The sequence below is a fragment of the Solanum pennellii genome, chromosome 11 (genome assembly GCF_001406875.1).
Source record: "Solanum pennellii chromosome 11, SPENNV200".
In the NCBI taxonomy this organism is placed as follows: Eukaryota; Viridiplantae; Streptophyta; class Magnoliopsida; order Solanales; family Solanaceae; genus Solanum; species Solanum pennellii.
The window spans coordinates 4,233,644-4,253,063 of record NC_028647.1 but is presented as its reverse complement, the minus strand read 5'-3'; the positions used below and the strand labels follow the sequence as shown (position 1 = coordinate 4,253,063).

The window sequence follows — 19,420 nt, the reverse complement described above, 5'->3', positions numbered from 1 at the left end:
CAAACATTTATATTCTTTGTATGATTTTTTTTTATACATGATGTATTAACACCTTGAGTTTTAAGGGAGAGATTTACTGCCTTACATCCCAAATTCTGTGACAGTCTTGGCTAATGGAGAGTCAATTAGATTAATTTTATGAAGCTAAATTGGATCAATTTAACTCAATATTATAAAATTAAAATATAAATATTTGAAAAATTATACAAGTATTATAAGTTGTAATTTCAACATATTAATTAAAGTTCATATGATTTAAATTTCAAGAAATGAAAAATATCATACTAATTGAGGCGGAGAAACTATACCTTTTCAAGTTTCTGTGAATTATCAGAACAATTTAGTATTTGATGTTGTAACATTCTTCTATTCTTCCTACAAGATTATTGCGAAAGCTCTTGTGAGTCTTGTTCTGCAATCAAATAGGTTTTACAATTGTAATAAGAAGAAAACATGAATAATGATGAAATATGGAAAAAGTAACGAAAATTATAAACCCAACATACATTCAATATGAGTTGTAGAGGAAGAATTCATTTATAAACCAATAGAGAAATAGTAACAGTTACATGAAACTTTCACACTTCTTCCATGAAATTTTTAACCATCAAATGTGGGTTCAGTTTTGTTTTGATAGAAACTTTTAGTATTCTTCAATAAGGTGCTATTAAAATATATTTTTAACCGATGTTGTTCTTAAGTTGTAGGTCTTTTTTGGAATTTATACAAATAAGATATAAAGAAAAATAATAGGAAGAAGAATGAAAAAAAAAAAGAAGAGAAACTAAATAAATAAAAAACCTAGCTTTTAAGAGTGTGTATTAATATTTTTTCCATAAATATATAAGAATTTTGTTTAATTGAAAATAATAGTATTTATTTATAATTAATGTGTACATTTTTGTTCATCAATATAATGACATTATAAGGACATTTTGGTAATTCAACTTTTGACTTGGAGGCTTCCCACTTATAATATATTATGATATGATATTCCGGACAATCTTCATTTTACGAGCTGAATTTTGAAGTTGAGTTAGATCAAGTTTATTTTCTCGACACTCGATTCTTATTCTTAGTTTAACTATATTGGCCCCCATGTTGTTGTCAACTCTCCAAATAGATTATTGTCTTGTCAAAAATTCTAATTCTACAAGTGAACCTGTTCTTTATGTTGATAAAAAATCAGTTGTGGTGTTTGATGGTGACTAATAAAGTGAGTGTGTGCTGGAAGTGAAGGTGAAAGAAAAGAGAATATTTGGATAAGGGATTGATATATAAATGGAGACTGTGGGAAAGTGGATTTGTGACATGTTATGTGAACCAAAAACATCATATGTACAAAAAAAAATGTAGATAGTCTTTGTCCATGACATTCTCTCTCATATCTTCTAAAATTTCCTATGAATTGGTAATGTCTTTGTCAAAGTTGCTTAAGGTCCCCACTTGAGTTTGGAATCTTGATTTATTACAACAAATTCATGGTTGTAACTTATTTGTTGTAATGTTCTACATTGTTGTAACAATGATGACGTCTTGATTTCAAGTAAGTCGAGGTCAGTCATATGAATCTTCACTCACTAGTTACCATATCGCATTATTTAAGCTCATCCCAAACCGATATTATACAAAAGACAGATTGTTCTCATGATCTGATGTTACATACAATCATACATTAGTATTTCTATCAACTTCAACTTACAACCCAACTTTGCATGAGAATAAAAAGTTCTCTAATTTCTCATACTAAAATTGAGAGATTTAAAGCTCTACAACTCCTCATATTGAACTGAAAAGCCACAACGACATCGTTTCGTCCTTGTTGAACTTTCTTCATCAACAGTCTGATCTTCTACCAAGAAAACATGCTCATGGTTTTCTGCAAGTACAAATGATGGACTATTAGATATGGCTATCTCAGATTTTTCTTGATGAGCGCTCCTCGTGTTCTCACTGCCACCAGCTAGTAAGGAGGATTTATCGTTGAATGTTGCAATATTGACTGCTGATTGTGAGGATGCCCCGTCTACGTAACAATTGTGCAGCCTCTGTCGGGTAATAAGTGATGAAAGAAGCTGATACCACCTAGAAAGAGCTTCTGCTTCAGTCCTCCTCCGCTCTTTGGCCTCTCTTCTCACCTCTTCTTCTGCATATGCCTGATAACATCTCATTAAATTCAACAGTAGTTCTACCAGAGTGCTTCAAATGCAGTAATGGTTTTGGACTTATTTGATAGCATTTGAACAAAGAGGTTTTGAGGAATGAAGAACGAAAACATCATTGGTGGGGGAGACCTCAAAGATATGTAACCAAGCAATGAAAATATATTACAGTTATGCACTTAAATTACCTCAAGAATTGCATCCTTGAACTCGGTACACACCACAATCCCCTCATAAACAGGTAGAGATCGACCATTTCGGAATTCAAATCCAACCATAGCAGGTGAAAAATCTATTTGCAGCCTTTTAGCAATAGGAACCAACCTTGGCAATCTCAAATGGACTGTACCGGGTGGAAGGCACTTCTCGGACCAGACATCCACTTGACCTCGCTCATTCTAGGGAAAAAAAACAGCAACTGTCACATTCTAGCCAAAAACAACCATAAAGACAAGATTGGCAAACAAATCAAAAAACTGAGTTAAATGTCGTAACCAATTATTCTATCTGCTACATATATGAAAAGAAGCACATCTAAACATAACATGTAGAATGTGTTAACAGGGACAGATAACCTTCTCAAGCAACTGCTCTGTAAAACCATCTCAAGAAGCCAACAAACGAACCTAAGATAAGTTTAATTAACATTTCTAGCAAGAAGAGATTTCAAAGTTCCGAATAGCAAATGAACAATTGGAGTAATTAAGCACACCTAAAGGATGTTAACGTATTGCCTTTAACTATAAACAAATTACTGAAACTCTATAAAATCTATTCCCTTATATGGGCACAATAACATATCCATGTCATTTAAGTGTTTAATCTCCAAAATCCTGAAGTTGTTTTTCACCATGTTTATAAGGTCAGGAGGCAAAGGGAAAAAGAAATTATCTTAGCTGGGAAGAAATTATCTTAGCTGGGAGAGAAATCCCGAGGCACAGGGAATAATGATGATGGAACTACCAGTAGCTAAGACATAAGATCATGGGAAGTTCGGCAGACATTAAAAATCTGTCCCGACTCAAATAATGGCAGATGCCTCTGTCTGTAACTCATTATTGAAAACGAAATATTCTTAAGCAGGAGGAGAATAACACAGATATGAGAAATAGCTATATGAAAGATGCATAAAGTAGATGGATCAACAAGGTTTACATGCTATGGATCTGTCAAAAGAAATCCAGAGCTTTACATGATGTTGTGAAAGGATTAAAGGAATCCTTACTGGAGAGGCTCTGAACCCGAAATAGGATTGATGCAGCTCTGGGCGTTTGGAAAGTTGAAGATGCAAAGGGAAAATAGACAATCTTTTGAACAATCATACTATCATAAGATTCTAGCATGCACCCACTTAGAGCAGATGGAGATTTTCAGATGGGAAAAGCGGAAAATAGTTTATCTAAGCATGGTTCCAAACAAATATTGATCTTATTTTCTTATAGCTTATAATTTAGCATAAAACGTCAAATCCCAAATAAATCTCAACTTTATCAACATGTGTATCACTTAGAAGGCTTCACCTTAGGTACAATGCCATTTACTGCAGGAGGGAGAAACAGTGGTTCAGTTTGCCACTGTCCATAGAGAGCGACAGTTCCTTCACAATCTCCGTCGCCATAATCATCATCTTCAACATCATGTCCTTTGTTCTGCTTTCCGGAACGCTTCAGAACCTGAGCGTAAACTCGCAGATTATGGTACTTGCGCAGAAGAGGATAATCAAAAATAATAATGCAGACACACAAAAGATTTATGTGCAATAAAACCTTTGCGGGTATCTCATTAGCTTTCACTTGGAGCCCCTCGCGAAGCCATCTTTCCTTTCTTTGGAGTGTTCGTACACAGGATCGTGGGTATACTGGATGACCAGAACAAAAACCTAATACAGGTCCTTTGGGGTAGAGTATCTGATTTTTGTTAAGCCATCTTTCAATTATGTATAGGTGATGGCTTCTGTAAGCCTGCAGAAAAAAATAGTTCAAACCAAATATATTGGCCGTACAACGTAGTCACATTTTAGCAAATATTTGAGTTTGTTATACCTGTTGATTTGTTGGAAGAGGTTCAGTCAGTTCCCTTGTTTCCAACTCCATGTCTTCGAGAGAGCTCCTGGTTGCTGTAAAAGAATTTCATGTAAAGAATTTTTCAAGAGTTCTCTATCACTATGTTCACGCATATACAGCAGGCAATCATTACCTCCTTGTGCAAAATGAACTACATCACTGGTGGCAACCGACTCCAACTCCTTTAATGGTGCCAATACTGCATCCCACCAAATTGAGTTGACTCGTTCAGATGCTATCTTGTACCACTTTGTACAGTACCTGACAAGAAAATTGAAAGACATTGGGCAGAAGTATCTCTCAGTTAATCTCCTTCTTACAGACTGTTCCAATTAATTTAAAAACTTCTAATCGATCCAATATCATCAAAGGTGAAAAGCGTTAGAAAGTGCACCAGGGCTATCAGAGTTTTAAGAGCAAAGCAAAAATAAAGTGTAATGATAATAATAACAGTACTTTAGGTCATAAGCAAAATGATGAGGACTATAATGATTCAACTACAACATGCCCAATCACATCCCACAAGTGGGGTATTGGATGAGGACTATGATGATTAATTGAAAAATTTTAAAAGAAACCCAAAACTCATGGTTTGCATCTCGTCTATGTAGGGAAGGGGTACAAGGGAAAGACACAGATGGTTTAAGATTCTGTGTGAAACAATGATTGAGGGTATGAAAAAAGTAATTATAATATTATATAGCAATGAAACTAAGGAGTAAATCAAGATGGACAAACCATAAAAAATGAAAGCTTGCTGCAGATAAAATGATTAAGATTATACATAAAACTATGTCTAACAGAAGTAAACCTAAGAGAAACTAAAGCACTCAATGAAATTCGTAACACCAAAGCAACGCGAACTAGAACCTGCGTGTCACATCTTTAGCTCCATTTCCAGCAAAAGCAACAACATATCTTAAAGGCAACTTGCATGCAGCTGCTGCAGCTTCCACATTTTGCTCTCCATCAGTGATTGCATTTACAACATCAACATGCACCCACTTCCCAGTCAGGTTCTCACCACTGCAGTAGACCTCTGCCCAGTATAGAGGTGCCCCTACTTTCTTAGATCCAACAGCAATTGATATTCCATGAGAGGAAGTTGAACACTCTTCTGCTTTAATTTTCTTCTTTTTGAAAGGTGATACATTTGATGAAGTACTTCCTACATCCTTCACATCTGAGATCATAGTGTTCCTAGCAATTTCAACTGCGGTCGTAGAAAGAGCCATTTCCAACTGCATCTCAAATTCAAGGTCCCCTTTTCTCTTTGGCCGCTCTTTTTTTTTAATACATGCATCATTAGAATCACCCTGAGCATCTGATGTCGATGCTGACATTCTTTTATTAGACTTATCTGTAATAGTTTCTCTAGACTTGTCATTGGTAGCTTGGCCAGCAGATGTTGGAGTCTTATCAGAAACATTGTGCTTCCCATAAGCCATAGATTTAGCAGGAGAGAGAGGAGAACACTTTGGTCCAGCCACCATCAATGTTGAAGAGCTAAATATCCCGCTACCAGCCTTACTAGGGCCTTTACCAGAGGGATATGATTTCTCAATTTCAGGCTTCAAAGAAGCCACATCCAAGATTGATACGAACCTGCAATGAATATCTTCAGATATCTTGAAGGTAATTTGTCATGAGATTAAAAACTTGCAATCTTTGGGGCTTTCATAATGCTTGCAATATCGAGAATAGAAAACATAAGCAGCTTAAATTGTCCTTTTGGTATACCTACCACCAGGGGGTTTTCATGTTTGAAATACAGTAAAGAACCTGTACAAGAGAAGTTCTAATGCAAGATAGTCACCTAACTTCCTAGACCATGCTGCTTGTTACCAAAATAAAAGTCTGCAGAAGGGGACTTCCACAAATATGTCAAAAACCAGGGTAACTTGAATTGTCAGCACTTAGCTAGGGTAAATTTATGCACTTCCTTACTCCAACAATAGTCAATTCGTTGACAGATGTGTTAACATCACTATGCAATAGCTCTAGCAACTAACTAAATATGAACAGGAAAATGGGAAACAGAACTCACTTAATACCAACTGGGGAATACAAGTCATAAAAATAATTCAACTGACTTGAGATAGTTTCAGAGTTTGAATGCTCTACACAGCTTAACTCCCTCCCGCTGACTTACACATTGAAATGAATCCTCATGGTATACAATTCAGGACTTAGAGAATTTACGCATGATCGTCATTAAGAAGCCAGAGTAACGGATAATAAAACAGTCAGTAGAAGAACAATAGAGGCTATTTAGCTGTAATAAGAATAGGAAAAGTAGCAGCTTACCTGGTCGTAAGATTCAAGGCCCTAAACAGGGCCACAGATAATGCAGCAACCTGTAATAACAAAAAAAAAAGAATTGTTCTAAGATAAATGTGCAAAATACTAAACACTATTTCTTCAATCAAAATTAAGATGTCTGGACAGCCTCCAACTCTGTTTTTAAATAGGTAGGTTCCAAAGTTTAAGCAATTAACCATGATATTACACCATATTTAAATGACCATAGTTTCTTTATTTTCTTTTTTTTTAAAGACAAGAAGGGCAAAGAACAAACTTATGAACTTTCTAATTGAACGAACACAAAAGAAGGTTAGGTTGTACAAGTTGTTGTCTGAGAAACTTCCACAAGCGGATCTGCAATGAATTACTGTGCCTGAATTACAAGAAATTGCAAGCTAATTTGTTGACTTCAGCAGAAAAGCAGAAGTCAAACCATTTTCTTCAGCAGCAACCATCATTATTTATTACCATCTCCTGTCACTATAAGACTGCTTGTGTCTATGCAACCTAGTCTCCAACCATCTGATTCATATCTAGGGGAGGGCATTCGGAATTCTGTTCAGTATTTTCAAAGTTAATTTTCGATAATCGGTAATTGATAGTAGATAGGAGATACCAAATACCGAAATTCCAAAGTTCAGTCCAGTAGAGTAAATCAAACCTCGGTATGGTAAATCCCGGTACAGTAAGTTGGTAATTACGAATAGACTTCACCTTTACAAGGCCACAACTCTTTTTTACTACTCCGGTACTCCCCCCACTTTTTGGTTGGCCTAATTTGTTTCACTCACATTAACTCTTCTAAACACTCAATGGGTCCTGCTTCAAAGTCTGGATTGCTCTACCACCGTCCATTAATTATATATCTGCCCACAGCTTGTTTTACCCTCAAAAATTTTCTATATTTAATAGGCGCACAGAGAGTATAGAAAGGTTTAAATGGAAAGAAATAGCTATGAGGCTACTGACTGATTTAAATAGGACAGTGACCTTGAATAAACAACTAGCATATTAACTCTCTGAAGCATTAAAATTTAACTTGTTGATAACTGTGCTGCTGGCTCCTTAATTAGAGACTATTTTCTAAATAGAAAGTAAAAATTATTGAACATTGTACACAAGATTAGAGCGAGAGAACTTGATCGGTTATAATCACAAACAAGAAAAACTGACATGTTATCAGAGTCATTTGACTGTGAATCTTTACTTTATTTAAGGCATCATACCACCACTTGAGCTAAATAGATAATCTGAAATAAGAGTAAGGTGATGTCTGTAATTGGAAAACTGTAATAGATTAAAATACTGCGGTATTCGGTGGTACCGACTTATCTGGAACTGGGTATCAAAATCGATTACCAAATTCTGAAATTTAATCCTGAATACAGTACCAGTTAGTGAATCACCAAATTTCTCGGTTCTGCTCGGTAATTCGATTTTCGGTGAATTATACCCACCCCTATTCATATCCTAAAGCAAGAAGATGCAAATATATGATGGGGCAGAGAAGTAAACATGTGATGTAGAGGAAACATGTCAAATGTCAGGGTAGCCTTAATCCATTACACAGGAAATTCCCAAGAGAGCACGCAATGTTACAGAAAAAGCTATGCTCAGAACAAGCAAAACAAGGAGGAAACGCTTATAAAGGAAAACATACCTCTTCTGGGGTCCCTTCCTGGGACTCGAGAGTTGATGCCAAAGCTGAATGAAATGGCTTCTCCATATCATTTGCACCTCTAACACGGAAATGACTATGGATCTGCATCCAGTGGTAAAAGGTGAAATAAGAGAATGAAACTTATATATCAAAGGGTAGTTATAATGATAACATGTTACACATACCCAATTGACAAGAGGAGCTAGTGCCTTTGCAGTAAGTTTTGGAGCATCGGTCAACTTCAGCAGATGTGCGGGCAGCAGTGAAAGTAACGAAGCCTGGCAAAAGTAAGTGATTTCTTATATAGTATAAGTATCAGTACTTGGAGCAAACGATTAAAAGTCAAAAGCTCGCCAGTATTTCCATATCATGCACACAGAAGAGGTATGGCATGCTAAGTCAAATATTAATGTTTTTTTGGGGGGGAAAAGGTCATAGATTAATGTCAAAATAAATGAGAGTTGCCAGAAAAACATATGATAAACTTAAATTATCTGAGAGTATGTAAGCATAGGCACAAAGTTCCCAGTGATCATATGTTGTAGAATTATATAGAGATTTTAAATTTACACAATTTTGAAGTTCAACACATATAACAACCATGAGTCCATAACAAAAAGAAAGGTGAGATATGATTATTCTAGTTAGAATATCAAACTACAGGCATAAGAAAGAACCTGGATAAGAGGATCATTGCAAGCGCTATCTACAAACCTGCCCCTTGCTAGTAAACAAAGCAAGTTAACCTTATGCACAAGCTCAGCCAATTCCTGTAATTTAAGGAGGAAAAGTACAAATTGATGTACTTCCAACAAGGGACTAAAATCTTAGATCATGGTATTCATATATTTATCATATTCAAACCACCTTTTCTTGTGCAGTTGCTCGGCGTACTGTCTTCTGTTTACTAGGATCAGGCGGAGCATCAAACTCAACAGTCACACCATTGATTGTATCTTCATTAACATTGCTTTCAGACTTCAAAGTATCAACTGGCCCATCTTCCCAATCAATACCATCAAGTTCATCTTCCCTCTCAATACTCTGACACTGAACATCTGTACTTCCATGTTCCACTTCCGATGGCACATTTTGTAACACATCTGTAGTGCAGCATTTAGCATCTAATGTAGTCCTTACAACTGTAGTACCAGTAAGCTGCTTTTCTGCCTCACTTGATCCATTCTCTGGCTAAACATATAAAACATAATAGAAATTAAGAAATAGATTATAAAATGCAGTTCATACCTAAATCATCATCAAAACACGTGGAAACCACATATGATTATTCAGCACTACGAAAAAAAGAGACACTTCTTCCAGCAGGAAATGTTTCACTCGGTACATTGCCTAACTGAAGATAGATCAAGAAAGAAACAAACCTCGCCGATGGTATCCTGTTTGCGTAGGTAACTATCATCTGTTTTCAGACCCCGAGAGCCACGTGACTTGTTGACTCGTTTCAGAAGTTTCCCCACTGCACCTCGAGATATGTTTGCCAGAGTTTCTGAAATAAAGCATTCTATTCATAACGTAGTTTCAACCTTAAAGTACTCAAATCTCTACTATTATTGTTAATCCATATTAAATTACTTATTAAGATTTTTAAAATATTAATTAATAATGAACAATTGCAATGGAACAAACCATTGCCACTGGCTTCGTCTTTGCAGCCGCTTTGGCTCTCTATCTCACCATAGTGTTTCAAAGAGTCTTCATTTGCTGTCCAAAATGGAACATATAAGTTAACCAGACCTCAGTGCGCTCCGGTAATGGAACAAACAAACTAGCACATAACACAAGTCCGTGCATAAGCATAATGATCTTCTCCTTTTTGATCAGTGGTCACTAGTCATTTGCAAAGCTCGTGAATGTTCGCTTCAAGTAAGACACCACTCATGCAGACAAACAGAAATCACTTATCATCAAAATACACATGTTATCAATTGAAAATAAAGAAACATGCCTCAGATGGTCGGCTATTGAGAACCCACTCATTTTTTCACTTCAACCACGAGCTTTTTCCAAAGCTATAACCCAAACCAAGAAAGCGCTACCAACAAAAAAAATGAATCCGATAGAGGGATAGTTGAAGAGGGAGACCAGTTAAAAGAATAAGTGCAAGAATCCAAGATTGAATTGTATGCATTCTTCCTTATGTTTTGGTGTCGTGATGTTGGTTAAAGAAAAAATACCACTTAATAAACAGAAAGCCTAAGATATCTACCAAAGAAAGATGAATGAACCTGAAAAGAGGATTGTAAGAAGGACTAGAAAAGCAAATAAATGTGTAACAAAAATATAAAAATTGAAACTTTATGCAGTCTGGTTGTGTTTTTGGTGGCCTGTTGTGTAATTAACGAAAACATACCAGTTGATGAACTGAATAACATTGACAACTAGCAAACAAAGATGAAATAATCCTATAAAGGGGAAATCAAAGAATAGGATAAAATTAACCAAAAACGAGAAACATTAATCAAAGATTGAACTTTCTATGCATTCTTGGTTATGTTTTGCTGTAATGTTGTGTAGTTAAACATTTGCTAAACTGAAACACAAAGAAAAACATGGAACAAATAATCCTTTAAACGATAGTTAAAGAATAGGATAAATAAACTAAAAAGGCATAACACATAGACAAACCCTCAAACTTGTCCTCAATTGGCAAGTAAATGCTCCAACTTTGAGTATGCACATCTCAACTCATCTCCACTAGGTCAGTTAAACACTCCAATTTACAAAGACACCTCCAAAATCTATATGCCATGTCAACATCCGGTGTCCACAAGAAAGGGGATGAGTTGAAGTAGTCAGCTACCCGTTGAGACCAAGTTGAGGTGTCTAGGTGTACACTCTCAAAGTTAGAACACTTTCTAGCCAGTTGAGGCCAAGTGTTAGTGTATGTTTATGTATTGAGCCAATGAAAAATGAGAAACAATAGTCAAAGATAAAAATTTTATGCATCCTTTGCTATGTTTAGCTCTGGTTAATAAGATGCTAAACTGAATCACAAAGAAACCTAGCAAACAAATGTGACATAAACAGATAAAGGGTGGTTAAATAAGACAGAAAAGCAAACAAAAAAGGAGAAACAATAATCAAAGATAGAATTTTTATCCATTCTTGGTTATGTTTGCTGTGGTCGATCAATTACTAAACTGAAATCACAAAGAAAACTAGCAAACAAATGTGAAATAATCCGATAAAAGGGTGCATACTTAAAGAAGACACAACAATAAACAACAACATAAAGAGATTTGTTTCAAATAGACCTAAGCTTTAAAAAAAAAAGGATTTCACATATGGGAGCCGTAACAAGAACGAAATAATACGAAATGCAGAGCATTACACAACATAAAGAAGCAAGAACAGTAAGAACAACGAAATAATGTCATAACTGAATCACAAGAACACTGATGATAACCGAAATTGAAGAACAAGAAACCACCAGAACAGTGCTAATACTACAAAATGACAAGCAAAACTAAAAAAAATTGAATTTTTATGCAGTTTTGATTTTGCAAACATACCAGTTGATTGATTCTGTCGCTTTGCCTGATTTCTGGTTCGCATTTTTTTCGATGAATTTAGCTAAAGCAGAATAAGAAGAGGCGCGAGCTATTTGGTACGGTTGAAACCTATGAAATACCCAAAACCCGGGAAGGAGGAGCACAATTTGTGATGTTCGATTCGGTTTGCGTGTATCTTCGATTAATTTAATAGATTATTTATCGCATTAAAGTTAGAACGAATAATTGCATATCAACTTTTTCAATTGAATTTGAAATTGAAATCTCATGACTCTCAATCATTTTGTTTGATGACTGAATCACAACATCGGATACTAAATTGTTCGTGTTTTAATTTTTCCTTTTATTTAAGTCATTGCAAGATCGTTCGGAAATAATTATTTTACTTAATCGTGAGATAAGGACTAAGATATGTATATACTCTACTTTTTATCTTCATCACTAATATTACACTTTCATATGATTGTTATTAGTGTTGATCTGCTTAGTTATTGTGTGAATATATGAAAAATGCACAAATACCTCCAATCTATGTTCGAGATGCTAAAGACATACTTATACTATATTAAGGTCGTATTACATCTGAACTTATTTTACGAATAATTTTCTATCATTTTTTGACTACGTAGCACTATTTTGTGGGTCCAACACGTGTTGACATTTTTTTTTCAAGCTAGTGCAACGTAGGCTCAAAATGGACAGAAAATTATTTAAAAAATAAATTCGGAGGTAATAAAATCTTAGTATAATATAAGTGTGCTCTGTAATTTCGAGAATAGATTAAGGGTATTTGTGTATTTTCCCGTAAATATATCTTGTCTTTATTTTAATTTGTTTATTTGATTTTAATTTTATATATAATTTTAAAAGATAAAGAAGAAGTCTTAAACTAAATGTGTGTAGTATGATTTTAAACATGTCAAGTGGATAGTTCGAATAAAATTTTTTCTAAAAAATGTTAATTTTTAGCAAACTAAAAAAGAAAAGCAAAATACATTGGTAGATGTTACTGAAAAAACTCGAAAGCAATTATAAATTAAAACTACTACAATACGATTTTGTTAGATTTTTTTTATTGTTTTAACAAGTTCAATTTTAAATTTGTTATTTATTATATTTAAACTTAAATTTTAAATTTGTATTCACTTAAAGTTAAATTGTATATCGATTGTCAAAATTTGAAAAAACAAGTTAATTTGGAGCAATAATTTGTTACTTAAATTTACTCGAAATAAAGTGCATGTCTAAAGTTTAATCTTGTCAACAACACTATCTCAATAAAATATACATGAAGTTTGACTTAAACAACGATCTCAAAATCAGGTATTCGTGCATTTCGCCCAAAGAAAAACAAACAATTCGGCCTTGCAAAATTTCAACAGGCTTTGTGTTGGGCCTAGAGATGAACCTTAGAGAGGCCCAAATAAACTTCCCTTTACCGTTCGACCCGAAATCTAATTCTCTCTCTAAACCCTAATTACTCTTTCTCCTTCCTTCATTTCTCTGCATTTTCGGGCGAATAGTTGCAGATCTGTGCTTTCGTTGCGTGTTTCTACATATATTGGTAAGATTTCATAGCGTTTTTTAATTGTTTTTTTGCTGAAGAAAGTTGATTTTTAGGGTTATTTAATTACCTATGTTTTTGCTGATTTTCGGATCGTTTTGTTTGATTTGTTCATCTGTTTGTATCATGTGTAGAATAGTTTGTATTGTTGGTTCAATTGATGAATTTTGATCTCAAATTATTGGTATCAAAGAACAGAGAAGAGATAGAAGAGAAGTTTAGTGAGAAAACTAGCAGATTGTATTGTCATTTATCATGGTGCAATACATAAAAACCCATTTAAAAGATGAAAAAGTACCTAAAACGCTGAAACGGGGCCAAAAGCGGACTTTCTTTCAAACATCTTGACTAATAGAATGGTGAAATTAGGATAGGCTGAAAAATAAGAGAGAAGCTTAGGATGTTAAAGGGGTGTAAGCTCAAAATAGGCGTTTCTTACGTTGAAGCCAATTATATATATGAGTCTATTTATGCTTCAGCGAGTATGATGATGCTTACCACTAAATGAGTCAGTTTGCTCTGGATAAGTTGAAAGCAGTAACTTATTCGACTGGAAAAAATTGGTTGGTCATCTTTGTTCTTTTCACATTTCTCCTTTACTACATTGTGGAACTATATGGTAAGGAATTTTATCAGTTAGGATGAGTGTTCACTCCGAAGAAGTATGGTCAGACTTTGTCCCACTACAATGTTACAGTGCTTATCTATGAATCTACTGAAGGTCTGTATTAACGTCAATAGATAGAACAGCTTGCCTCACCCATGAGTGAATATTTCATAGTGGCTTCATTAGATCGTACATCTTTCTTGGTATATCTAGATAATAGGTAGGAACATACACTGGTAATGCATATGTGAATGAGTGCTTTCATAAACCAAAATGCAAATGAAGATGTACAAAATGGCCAAAAAGAAGAAAGACTTACAGTACAGCTGAAATAAATGTGTCAATTAAAGTTGAAAAGGGGTTCGGTGACCAGTTTTGGTAAGAGTGGGAATGAGGGAAAAACCAACAAGTTAGGACCTCAATAATCAAGAATGACCCACTTGGTTTATTCTGAGGCACCAGTATCACTACACCAATCAATATTCCCAGGAAATTCATGGTCTAGAAAAACAAACAACAAAGGTGCATGAGGAGTATTTTGCTGGCAAGGAATTGAAAAAAAATCAACTTTGCTGCTTTGGGTCTCTATTTTACCCACAAAACTCAATGGTGAATGGCTAATCAGAAAAATAGAAAATTGTGGGAACCATAAACTAGGAAAAGCACAACCCTTCAATTGTTCTTATTTCCCCAATTCTTCGATACACTTCTGAAATTTTCATGGCATATCTTGTGATAGACTTCTGAATCTGTTAGAATACTATTTCATCTTCTCTCCTCTTTTTTTCCCTTACGGTGTATGAAAATAACATATTATGCAATTTTTATGTTAGACAGTATTATATTTCATGTCAAATTAAAGAAAATTCAAGTTTATATCCTCCTGCTTGTGCGACTTCTATGTTGTTGAAGTTTGTAAAAAAGAGCGTGTTCAATAGGTGAGTGAAAAATAATTCAACAAGAAAGAACAGTTTCTTAATTTGTAGAACAAACTAAAGTAGCTTAGTATAAAGAGCGACAAGGTCTTTTTCACGAAAGCCTTTTTTACTAAAGAGGCAGCTAGCTTGAGGAATTATCAAAAAATCCAAAAAGTTAACCTAATGTATCAACCACATATATGCTTGTCCCTGGCATATGTCTGTTATTTGCACTTTTACCACAGATATGCTTTTTGATATATATTCTACTCATAGTAAGCTGTCATTTAACATTTTAGTTAATTAGAGTGGTTTTATGAGTACAACCTTCATTTGAATCTTTGCTTTTTCATAGTTTTAACCAATACAATGGATACTTGCTACACCTTCTGTAGGATTTTTGAACTCAGACTTCTCCAGCTGAAGAAATAGAGAATACACTTTTCACTGACAAACGTAAGCTCCTCTATTTTCCCGTTCTATATTTTTACTTGTGTTAGTGTACTGCTGTGTTCTTTATTCTACCTTATACGGTGTAACTCTGTGTGCATTGACCCTAATTGAACACTAAGATATTACCTTCAATAAAAGAACTTCACTAAAAGAACGTTACCTTTCTCAAAAAAAAAAAACTTCACTAAATATTTGCCATCAGATGTCTGGCTTGGGATGTTAAGTATGTTTGTATGTGATTCCCTTTTTTAAATACACGATTTAAAATGGTTTATCTGTTCATTTCCTCAATACTCCTTTTCCTTTAAGGAAATGCCGCGCTGGAAACAGCAAATGTTGTAGACCTGGGAGGACTTAATGAGGGTATATGCAGTTTGAAGTTTAGATTGTTTAGCTGGTGCCTGCATTTTCCATCCCTTTAAATGAAAAGAATCTTTGGAATGATGATTATGGAGTAATCCATCTGATTTCAAGCTGATGCGTTACAAAAAAGCATAAGGATTATTTTATTTTATTTTATTTTACTAAATCGGCAATTAGATAGTATAACGATTGCCTTGTAGTATGACTTGTTGCTTATAGTCTTTCTATAACATAACAATCTGTTATCATTTTCTAATTATTTTTCTCACCTGCTGTATCTGTATACTCGTATTGGTGGGTAATGCTTTCTGTCAAGTGACTGACTGCTTTAGCCAACTGTGAAACTGACTTGATTATTTTAATTGGAAAGCCTTGGTGGTTAGTGGTTACTAGTATTCGGAAGTTAATCACCAAATTCTGTATCTTATATTGGTGTTAACAAGATGATGAAGATTGAATTAATCGGAGTCCGGAGATGATCCCCTGTATCGTCTTGCCTATGAATTGAATAAGCTGACTGCTCTACGCAGGAATTTTTGTGAAATTTGAGGGAAAGGAAAACGAAGTCTAAAATATCCCATGAGTCTACTTAAAACAGCCAGAATTATTCAATGATTTTTCTTTTTGCTGTTATTTGGATTGTTTGATTTGTTCATCTATTTCTACATGTTTTGACATATATTGGTAAGGCTTTATTGCTTTTTAATCATGATTTTGCTAGTGTAGCTGTGGAAAGCTCGGGTTTTAGCTTTATTTAATGATTTTTTCTTTTGCTGGTTTTTGAATTGTTTGATTTGTTAATCTGTTTGTACATGTATTGGTAATCTTTTGTTATTTTAATCATCTTTTGCTGTTGTAGCTGCGGAAGCTCATGTTTTTGTATTCAATTATTTTTGGTTTTGCTGGTTTTTGAGTTTGATTTGTTCATCTGAAAAATTGAGGGTACTATTTTGATTCTTTTAATTACTTTTTTCCATTGATTAACATGTTTTTGTTTTTCTATCAAATAGTTGGATATACAATGCACATTCGTTTTTGTCCACTTTGGACCTTCTCTTGCCATATGGTTTGGTGTGGTTCAACTACTGCTCAAGTATATCTCTCTGTATCATTTGTATATTTTGTTTTTTTGGTTGCTAAAAGATTTCTATTGTAGGTGATTCATATCATTGTGATGGGGAGTAGATTGGGAAGAAGAGTTGTGAACTTCGCAAATCTTCCAATTAAACTTCTCATGCCTTCCTCTTTCTCCAACATCACTGAGATCTCCCTCAAAACCATCCCCTCTGCTTCCAAGGTAACATATATTAATAATATTTATTAAACTACAACAAGAACTACCCTTCAATCTCAAACTAGTCGTCGATATTTCAAGTGTTAGAGCAAGTAAAATTTTGGGACCTCCTATCTTTGGGTTTTATTGCCCTTTGAAAGATTAATGTGCTTAAAATTTTCAAAGTATGTATTCCAACTTGGCATTTTTATAAAGAAGGATCTTGAGACTTCCATAACTTATTGGATCTGATCTGCCTGTCTAGTTTTTGTGTTACCTTGTTGGTGTACGAATTGCTCATTTTGAATCTGTTGCTGTATGAAATGATTCCATTTATTTTAATGTTACTTTGAGGTTGTTCATATTGCTTATTTCAAATCTGTTGCTGTATGAATAATGACGGGTCGAATGGGAACTGGGTAGTGCTGAGTTGTTTGTTTGCAATTCCTTTGTGCTTCTTCCTGTTGTTTGATGTTTCTCTTAGCCCATCTGCAAAGCTGCTTAATATACTGCCCAATGTGCTGTCATCCTTTTGTTAATTTTAATTCGCCTGATTTGGGTCTTAGTCTGGTGATCGTGCAATAGTTATATATATCCTACCAGTTAAATGTTTGCGTAGATGATTAGTTCTGCTTGTAGTATGAATTCAGATATCTGCCTGCAAAATCTTTGCAAAAATGAACAGAAATCTTTGCATATTGCTCGGAGGGGATCTACATTGCACACAAAGTAGTATTGGAAATTGTTCTCGTGAATAAATTGCTCTCTGATCTCTGCTCTTTTATTCTTGGAAGCTCTCTTGTCTGGAATAAGAAGTGATGGTGAAATGTGTGTTTTTGGAGTAGTAGGTGAACTAGCTTTAGGTCACATGGTGATTTGAGTTAATAACTCATTGTCTCTCATGCTTTTTCCTCAAATGATTAGACTCCTATCATGAAATCTTTCAGTAAAAATCTCTATATTTCCCTCATGGTGCGTGCGAATAAATAATTTCTACATTTGTTGCTAGAAATGCATAATCTTGCTAGTCGGTGTTGAGTGCATCAGCTATATGAACTATTCTTGAACTTTTATGTATAGATTGAGATAAAAAGGGTTTTGGAGTCTCTCTACGGTTTTGAAGTTGAAAAGGTCCAAACCCTTAACATGGATGGAAAGAAGAAAAAGAGAGGTGGGCTGTTAATTGCTAAACCAGACTACAAAAAAGCTTATGTTACTCTTAGGAATCCATTATCTATATCGCCCGACCTTTTCCCTATCGGAGTGATCCAAGAGGAAAAGAAGAATATGAGCAAGAAATCTAAGTCTAGCATTGTTGAGGATGATGAACCTAAGAAGACGCATTGGCTTGACGAGAAGAAAGATGGAAGGAATCGGTCAGAGATGAGATTTGGTCGTGGCCGTGACCATCGTAGTGGACAGCGTTCAGATGTTGGCCGCGATCGTGGTGGAGAAAGTCGTGATGTTGGCGCTGCACCAGCAAAGTTTCCTTGGAGCAGTATGAGGTCATATGCTCCTAGGTAGATCATTATTGAATTTTTATTGTGACTAAGTAGATTATCTTTCTCTTCAGAATAATTGAATTTTGTATCAATGGTTGCTTTGCATCATGGCATTGTGTTTAGTCCCATTATAATCGGATGCTGCTAGTTTACTTCCAACAAGTTATATGGAGTTTTATGTTTTTTTCTTCAAGCAAAATTGATGCTTTCTTTTGATAAATCATTTTTCTTAAGACGAAGTGCTATTAGATGTAAGATCTACTGTACCTTTGCGAGGTAACGTTGGTCTGCATATACTCCACCCTCCCCGTCTTCGCTTATGGTTGTTGTTGTAGTAAATTGAAAATGAAAAGCAATAATCAAAGATTATATCGCTAAAATTTTGCACATAAGAACCCTTCGGGGTGGCCCAGTGGTTTGGGCTTGGGACTTCCATGTTGGATGTCTCAAGTTCGAAACCCCTTGTCAGCGAAAGCAAGGGGTTTGCCTTCTGGATCGACCTCGTCGCACCAGACTTGCCTGGTGCGGATTACCTCTTCTATGTGGTTTGTGAGTTATTGCATAGGAGCGGGGGTTTTACCCTCTCCGCACCCAAAGAATAAATAGGGCTGCGGGTTTTCCTTGTTATAAAAAAAAGTAATTTTTTTTGGACATAATACATATATTTTACTTTTTGTAAAGTGAATAATCTAATCTATGCTATTATTTCAATAATACAACCCTAGTTCAATAAAATCTCAAAAATAACAACATTTTGTGTTCTTATTATCAATTATAATTATAATGACAGTTTGTATAATTATTAAATATAACAATAATTACCTAAAATATTCCCAATACAGTGTACCAATTTGCTCTATGTGAATAGATATAAAGCGAATAAATCATATCCGATAAATCCTTAATACTCATTATGTGTCGTATCTTAAAAAAAACTCTCACATTTACAAATAAATAAATGTATAAAGTACATAAACAAACATAAAAAATTTTGGCGCTAATTACATCATTTTTCATTT

At 34.7% G+C, this 19,420-nt stretch overlaps 2 protein-coding genes across 2 annotated transcripts; one reads left to right on the top strand and one right to left on the bottom strand.

Moving 5' to 3' along the window:
* Positions 1-1,566: 1,566 nt before the first annotated feature.
* LOC107003048 (DNA repair protein RAD4) lies at positions 1,567-11,890 on the bottom strand. Its single transcript, XM_015201292.2, has 15 exons — positions 11,723-11,890; positions 9,837-9,911; positions 9,572-9,696; positions 9,057-9,380; positions 8,867-8,959; positions 8,375-8,467; positions 8,190-8,291; positions 6,533-6,582; positions 5,096-5,830; positions 4,359-4,486; positions 4,205-4,278; positions 3,929-4,123; positions 3,683-3,835; positions 2,351-2,560; positions 1,567-2,156 (listed from the first exon to the last, which is right to left on the bottom strand). Exons 1-15 carry the CDS (start codon positions 11,763-11,765, stop codon positions 1,770-1,772), a joined length of 2,787 nt encoding a protein of 928 aa, XP_015056778.1. The 5' UTR covers positions 11,766-11,890; the 3' UTR covers positions 1,567-1,769.
* Positions 11,891-13,134: 1,244 nt separating this feature from the next.
* On the top strand, positions 13,135-18,600 carry LOC107002979. Its single transcript, XM_015201202.2, has 4 exons — positions 13,135-13,286; positions 15,206-15,266; positions 16,783-16,923; positions 17,980-18,600. The coding sequence occupies exons 3-4, from the start codon at positions 16,801-16,803 to the stop codon at positions 18,421-18,423; spliced, it is 567 nt and encodes a 188-aa protein (XP_015056688.1). The 5' UTR covers positions 13,135-13,286; positions 15,206-15,266; positions 16,783-16,800; the 3' UTR covers positions 18,424-18,600.
* Positions 18,601-19,420: the final 820 nt, after the last annotated feature.

Coding starts and splice junctions, on each gene's coding strand:
- LOC107002979 (XM_015201202.2), top strand. CDS start 16,801: ATGGGGAGTAGATTGGGAAGAAGAGTTGTGAACTTCGCAAATCTTCCA. Junction 16,924..17,979: donor CCATCCCCTCTGCTTCCAAG/GTAACATATATT, acceptor TTTTATGTATAG/ATTGAGATAAAAAGGGTTTT.
- LOC107003048 (XM_015201292.2), bottom strand. CDS start 11,765: ATGCGAACCAGAAATCAGGCAAAGCGACAGAATCAATCAACTG. Junction 9,697..9,836: donor AGACGAAGCCAGTGGCAATG/GTTTGTTCCATT, acceptor GCTTTATTTCAG/AAACTCTGGCAAACATATCT. Junction 3,836..3,928: donor CTAATGAGATACCCGCAAAG/GTTTTATTGCAC, acceptor GTTTACGCTCAG/GTTCTGAAGCGTTCCGGAAA.